At 32.5% G+C, this 7,775-nt stretch overlaps 1 protein-coding gene across 1 annotated transcript; it reads left to right on the forward strand.

The window, feature by feature from the left end:
• The first annotated feature begins 1,602 nt into the window (after window positions 1-1,602).
• LOC124430376 lies at window positions 1,603-5,062 on the forward strand. The gene is made up of 6 exons (XM_046976845.1): window positions 1,603-2,002; window positions 2,444-2,629; window positions 2,723-2,931; window positions 3,073-3,124; window positions 3,245-3,505; window positions 3,709-5,062. The coding sequence occupies exons 2-6, from the start codon at window positions 2,552-2,554 to the stop codon at window positions 4,096-4,098; spliced, it is 990 nt and encodes a 329-aa protein (XP_046832801.1). The 5' UTR covers window positions 1,603-2,002; window positions 2,444-2,551; the 3' UTR covers window positions 4,099-5,062.
• Window positions 5,063-7,775: the final 2,713 nt, after the last annotated feature.

Genomic DNA, 7,775 nt, shown 5'->3' on the forward strand with positions numbered 1-7,775 from the left:
ATCGTAAGTTTGTAAGATTTATCTTAGAGAATTGTGTTATATATCTTTTCTCATCTATTTCGTTAAGAGAAAAAAAGTGAAAGAGAGAGAGGGAGAGAGAGAGAGAGAGAGAGATAAGTTCGTAAAACGAGGTGAAATCGAATCGTGATTACAGGCGGAGCTGGCCGATGTTTCGAGAACGCCTTTGAACCCGGAAATTATCGTCCAATTCGTGCAGGAATCCCTTCGAACGTTCTTTTCTTTCTTCTGCCAATCTTTCTATCAAAACTGCCAAAGTTTATAAAATGTTAACCGACGGATTCATTATTATCTGATATTCATTATTTATTATTCTTGTTATATTATAGCATTAGTAAATAATTCGCATAGTATTTAGAATAATAACAATCATAAAAATATGATTTAATCAATGTATTACTTTTATATATATATATACCAGTGCAATCAATAATGGATACAAGTTTTCATATCAATAAATTATACTGAAACTAGTCGAGACATTTCACATTTCAAAATTAATTTATACATAAATGCCAAAAATGTCGTAAAAATATTATTTACTGAATATATATTTATATATATATATATATATATATATATATATATATATATATACACATATATATGGTGATATAACGATGTAATCAATATTTCTCTTAGAGTAAACTAATCGTTCTAATCTAAAGTAGTTCCTAATCACAGTCTTAGTTTGCTTTCTCTTTGAACGTGAATCTGACAGGTTGCTAAAGAAATTCCAAGCATATTCTGCGAATAGATCCTGGAACGATGCAATTAAGAGTACGGGGAAGATCGTAAAGGAAAGGGGTAAATGTAATACGAGTAGCAAACGTCTCAACAACGATCGTTACATCTTGTCGCCATGGATAATTGCTTCTGTGTACGCACGTAGACATATAAATCTAAAGAAATTACGAGGGGAAAGGCGTCGACAGTTGCAATCGTCGAAACGATTATTACATCTCTCACCGGTTCAACGCCTTCTTCTCCAATATCGATAAATTATTAAAGTATACGAATATTACCCATGTGTATATACATATGTATATGTATGTATATATTGTATCTTCTCTTCGATATAATAGATATGAAACCATTGTCGATAATTCCGAGCTTTCTATCGATTAATTTATTCGTACCATCGTACTTTTCTCATTAAAAACTTTCTAATAATTATATATTTTTCGAATAATTATTTGGTTATTAAATATTTCCCGTGTTAACGGTTATCTCATAGGAACGAATGAAAATGGAAATTGAAACATAGTAATTAAATTTTCTCTGATAATATGAATTTAATGAAATGATATTAAAATAGAAATTAAAAGAGAATACATTTAACGTCGTTAAATCGTTTAAATCATAAACATATATATATATATATATATATATATATATATATATATAGATATATAAAAGAGTAATTAAATATTATAAGATAATAGGAATGTTGAAAAGTTTGATCGATATAAAAATAAAATGATAATCGATTAGTAGATCGTTTTGTAAACATCAAAGTATATATGTGTTACATAGGGAATGAAATAAAATGTAAATAAATGTGAACACCTGATTCTATCGTCGTAAACATTGAACGTATTCTCATTCTCTCTTTCTCAGCACCGGCTAATGCGTCGGAGAAGCTACGTAGCTTATCGAGTTTGTGCCATCTTCGTCGCGGACTAACACCTTGGGTGGCATTTCGTTTAGTTAAGATATCATTGGTAGATCTTGAAACCGTACGAGAAGGCAAACCGTTTTGTCTCCTGTCACACGACCGCCAAGAAGGAGGAGACTTCTCGCGAAGAGAAACCGTAATTTATATCACGGACTTTGCTATATACTTTCTCGTTTTAGACTGTGCTACCTCAAGGAGAATCGGATTGTTCAAGATTTTCCTTCGATGTCGTTTTGACTTATTGAAAAATTCATCAGATTTTTATTCCCAAGGACGTTTTGTTGCGTTCAATGATCTTAGTAAAAGGTAATCGTTCCCTCGAACTGATTTCATTATACCGTGAGTAGTAGTATATCCAATGTAAATCCAATTCTTAAGATTCATTCGACTTAATTGCGCTCATTAATTCACTGACTTGCAATCGATTCGTATAATCATTAAATCATTAAAATTATTATCATCTTTCATTTAGCATTCTTATTATTTTTTACTTTTTTTTTGTTTTTCCATAATTAAGAAAAAAATTTTCCTTAAGCTTAATACATACATTTGCAAACGCGAAAATATATATTTATATCCAATAATTATAAATACATCATTCAATGTTAATAATTAACACACATATATTGAATCGTTCTCTATACGATAGAGATCCTGTATAAGTTTTTCTTTTCGTTATTTTGTTTCTCTTTATAAACACGTTTTTCAATATCGTCAATAACCGATCGTTCTTGTTCCACTTGAAAGTCAAACGAAAGTGAGATTGTAAACAAAATAAGTAGAGAAGATCAGATCGGCGAAGAGTCACCTATTTCATTGTTTACTGTCGAGCCGATTAGACGTGTGCAGAGCAATATGGATGCTACAAATTTCACATTGGAATTTACGCAATTATTAACGCGTTATACGAAATCAAGAACACCGAACGAGAACGTAAAGTAGAGAGAATTTTTTTCATAAAGTATTTTTTCTTTAAAAGAGAAAGAGTGATTCGTCGAACGGTGTGAAATCGAATCGTGATTACAGGCAGAACTTATCGGTACTTCGAAGGCACCATTGACCTCAGAAACCATCATCCAACTTGTGCAAGAATCCCTTCGTATTATTTTACCGGAACCATATATACCTAATATAAGTGTCAGTGTTAATAAGACACCAGCCAATGATATTATTCTCAATACTCCGGATGCACCGTTTATTCAACGAACTGGTCTTAATGAAAATGGAATAATCAGGTTGTTCAATATTTTCATTCTTTACGAATTTCATTATTCTTATTTATTATTTAAGAACATTTTATCGATTTATTATAATTTCTTAATCATTAGAAATGTTATTATAATTTGTTTATATCAGATTTTTATTCTATTTATTAGCGAATGTACTGATGGCTTATCGGATAAATTATCGTCTAATAAAATTAATAAGGTAAGACAGATATTGCTTTGATTTTTTTTCTCCTTTTTTCTTTTTTTGTTTGTTTTCTCTATAAACTCAAAATAAGTTACAAAATAATACGAGTGTTACGTTTGAAATGAATTTAATTAGAAGGCGTCGTCATCGCAGTTTAATTTAAGAACTACAAGAAGATCTAATACCTTCGTTCAAGATGATAATAATAGTTCGATTAACAAGGATACCGATAACAGTCCAATTAATACCGAGACTGTTATAAATATTGCCGACGATGACATATCCGAAGTTGAGATACTCCCAAATAATGTGCATTTGAATTTGGACGCTTTACGTAAATCTGCCTCTGATGTTATTACGAATATCGACGAGTTCAAAAGAATAAACAATTTACAGGTATAGTGAATAACGTAATACAATTAATCATTTAAGAACATTTTATTATAATATATATATATATATATATATATATATATATATATATATATATATATATTATAATGTTAGTTATTGTTAGAAAAATTAAATCCGTACGAGTGATAAATAATGTAATAATAATAATAAAAAAAAAAAAATGTTGGAATAAATTTTAATTGCAGTCATCGAATATAAAAGCGATTCGTCGAGTATCCTCGATTGGAAGTTCTGTTACACGTCCATCAATGTTAAGACCGGATCAAGCACCGAAGAAAAGAAGATCATTCGTTTTTCCAGGGACAACACCGACATCCTCGAGATTAAATAACACGGTAATCCTGAATGAGAATCTCTCGAAAAGAAAGAGTACATCTTCTATGTCTCTTAACGTCACGGCTACGAATGCGACCTCAACTAAATCGTTAATTCCAACACTGTCCAATGTTCGATCTCATTCAAATTTGTCTTATTCGACCGTAAAAAAAGCAGCCTATAGCGAAAGTAGACCAAAAAATCCAAGATATGCGCACATTCAAAGTAGTATTTCTAGATCGTCTCTCGCTAGGAGATAATTTTAAAAAATTCTTTTATTTATATGATCTTGTTCATTTTTAAGACGTGCGCTTTTCGTATTTTACTTTAATTCATATATCCTAATATTTAATAATCGTTATTAGTGTTACAATAATATGGTTGCTCATGACTTGTAATATGTAGTTTCTATAAATTGTTCTATGGACAAAGTAAGTATAAGCGCTTTCTTTTATACTTCAAAAAATCTTTAATATAATATAATAGAATGTAATGAAAAATTCTTCTTTAGGATATGCAAATGTTAATGGCTTTTTTAATTTCTTTATACTTTTTCATATGCAATGAGCATTTTTATATTTTCTATACTCTTTATTCGTTCTGTTCGTTCTAGCCTTTTTCATTCATCACGTTTTAAAATAAAATCAGTATAATATGCCATCGGTGTATAATATCCTTTTAGAAATGAAATAATTTAGAAAATTCGATATATATTTTATAGTAATGAAATAATTGCAATTGTACATGAAATACAAACAAGTGATTCGCCATAATTGGAAATATGTTTAGAAATGAATGAATTTAATTAATATTCATTTAAATTTGTATTACAAAAAGAAAGATACCAATGAGACTTGTACCGTTGCCCATCAATGAACATATGTACACGTGATGTATAAGGTCGCCGTTATATTAGGAATAAGTGAACGATTACGTGCAATCTACGATGGCTGTTATGCTATGAACAGGTTTCTTTGTGTTCGCTTTCTACGACCGCCGGGAGCCATCATTTAATTTGAATTTCGCTCTCTCGTGCGCGCGATATTTTATTAGAGCTTTTCAGGTCGAGGAAAAGGATATTTGCATTATTTGACAATACCAATATAATTCGATTAACATATATCGTAAGGAAATGGGACACAAGATAATAGTTTATAAATTAAATAATTTTTCAAAAATTTCAAATGTATCGTACATAAGAAAATAATATAATAATAAAATACATACATACATATATCTATATATACACACACATGTAAAAGCGTAGAAGGAATTGATTTAGCCAGATCGTTCGTGACATCGACCTCGTTAGTTCAGCTAAGGTTCAAGTTCTAAGAAAAAGTCTTTGTAAAGTTCGTAGAAGAGTTCTGTAACCATCGAAATCCTCTCTTTGGGAGGTCCAGGCGATCGATGAGGTTGACCACCAGCAGTCGACCGGAACAACGAGAACCTTTTTTCTAACAAACTTGAAATATTTTTGAGGGTCTGCGGCTAACACAAATTTCGGCACGCGCTTCCAATCTCCACCTTTTTCTTATTCATCTTTCACCTCTTCTTCTTCTCCTTCTTTTTCTTCTTCTTCTTTCTCTTCTTTCTTTTTTTCATCTCCCTTTATCTTTCTCCCTCCCTCTCTCTCTCTCTCTCTCTCTCTCTCTTTCTCCCCCTCTCGGCTTGTCACTCGTCCATCAAGAAAGACATCATGCTGTCAAAGAGAAACGAAATAAGAAGAAGGAAAGTAGAAGCATCCTGGCACCCATAGACAATCAGATTCACGCGGCTGTTCCTCAGTTGGACCAACATCAGACTCCCCGTCGTTTCGTTTGTCCCATTGAGTTTTGCCTTCTTTCGATTGCTACGCATAGCTACGTCAAAAATCTTAGATGGATTCTATACGAATCGTTTCGTCATAGACGACAACATAAACTAAAAGGCCCAACTATATATTCCTCGAATCTTTTAAAAGATACTTTAGAAAATCGTGTATTGTGGAATTTGAAAAAAAAAATATCTCATTATATCGATCGATATCAATCTATGTATACATTTTTTATTCGAAAAGTTAGAAAATAAGATTTCAAGGTGTTCGATATTTTTAAAATATACTATAGCAATTATATAAAATGATATATTATCATTTTGATTTTATAGAATTTAAGTCTGTCTATATTGATTTTTTAATAAGATAAAAAGTAAGATTTATCAAGATATTGAAAATCATGAAATCTATGATTTTAGTTTTACCAGGAATATTATTTTATTGTATTGTTCTCGAATTCAAATAGTTTCTTTAGCTTTAGAAATGAAAATAAACTTTGATCCAAGGACGAACGATAGAAGGACGAACGCATAATATAGCGAAAAGCTACGATTATTTTCTCAGGATACGAAAGACTTGTTCCGAGCGTGCCTGCCAATGTGAAAATGGTACTTGACTTCGACAACGTTGTTATAGGATAAACTATTATTTTTCTAGGGAAAAGAGGGAGGAGTCGAGTAGCTCTCGTCATAGAAGTCACACGATGGTTTTACTCTCACTGAGGCTAATAAAAACAAACTTTGCCCGTGCTAGTTCATTTTCAATATTTTATCAAAGATTTTACCAAAAGTTCAATCTTATGATTTTATAAAATCAGAGAGAGAGAGAGAGAGAGAGAGAGAGAGAACCACTGCATTCGAGTTCAGAATAGCAGAATACAAATGACATTGCAGAAGTATTGTATCAGTAATGATGGGGTTCTCTTGATCGTCCATCCGCTGTCGGCACGGATTGTTTCCAACAAATTATCTCGATTATTAATGTTACAAAGGCGCAAAGAACGAGATTACACCTGTCTCACTGCGAAATCAAGGTCAATGTACAGAGGTTTTCGAGTATTCTCCATTCTATGTGAATAATATTTATTCTCTGTAACTCGTAATTCACTCGAAAAATTACAAATCTATAGAATGAAGGAATCTTTATGAAAAAAAAAAAAGAAAAAAAAGAACAATTGATAAAAAAATAAATAATAATTTATTCACTCAAAGGGTAGTGTAATACGTATTAAAGGTGAAGGTAGGGGTGCGGGAAATAGATTTTTCATGTTGACTGGGAGTTTGAAAAATCGTTAATTCGCAATAAAGTCTTAGTCGGCGCTTGGACGTGGAGAATCAGAGACGTTATTATGCATGACGTCGTGAGATTCGAGCAAACTGTTAGGTTCCAAAGAAGGAAAGGAAGAAGAATAAGAATAAGAATAAGAATAAGAAAGAAAAGGAGACGAAGAAGTAGAAGAAGAAGAAGAAGAGACGAAGAAGAAGAAGAAGAAGAAGAAGAAGAAGAAGAAGTAGGATGAGAGGGAAGAGGTTAAGGACCACGGAATAGCTGCAGTGACGTTCCACGTGGGAGGACATTATCTGCGACGTGTTGTGCCCGTTCGAGGCATTGGGACATCAGGACACACGGGTGCCCAGCGTGACTCCTTATTATTTGGCACGGCGGTCGTGCACACAGTGCCCCATGACGCGGCTCCAAGTCGTTAGCCACCATTCAAAATCACCTTAAGTCGCCATCAAGTAGCGACTATTTTGTCCTCCTCTTCCACCCCTCCTCCACTTTCTTTTTCCTCCTCTCCATTTTCTTCTCCTTCTTTTCTTTCTTCATCTTCTTCTTCTTCTTCGTCTTCGTCTTCGTCTTCGTCTTCTTCTTCTTCGTCTCTTCCTACGTTCAACTACTTCTTCGACCACTCTCGAAGGAATTATAATTTGTAGGATCCCTCGGGCCACGAGCTGTTGATTCGTCGAACATTTTTACCAAAGATTCTTGAAGAAAAAATTCTTGTACTCGTTAATGCAATAAGAACGAAGAATTATCCGACCTAACTTTGCTTTTCTTTTCATTGATCGATAATGGTCGATGAAACAGGTGTTACGGTATAATAAAGATGAATCGTGTAAA

Source organism: Vespa crabro, chromosome 18 (genome assembly GCF_910589235.1).
Source record: "Vespa crabro chromosome 18, iyVesCrab1.2, whole genome shotgun sequence".
In the NCBI taxonomy this organism is placed as follows: domain Eukaryota; kingdom Metazoa; phylum Arthropoda; class Insecta; order Hymenoptera; family Vespidae; genus Vespa; species Vespa crabro.

Excerpts from the sequence above, each read along its gene's own strand:
- LOC124430376 (XM_046976845.1), top strand. The coding sequence starts at position 2,552 with ATGGATGCTACAAATTTCACATTGGAATTTACGCAATTATTAACGCGT. Across the intron at positions 2,932-3,072 it reads AATGAAAATGGAATAATCAG|CGAATGTACTGATGGCTTAT; the intron begins GTTGTTCAATAT and ends TCTATTTATTAG. Across the intron at positions 3,506-3,708 it reads AAAGAATAAACAATTTACAG|TCATCGAATATAAAAGCGAT; the intron begins GTATAGTGAATA and ends TTTTAATTGCAG.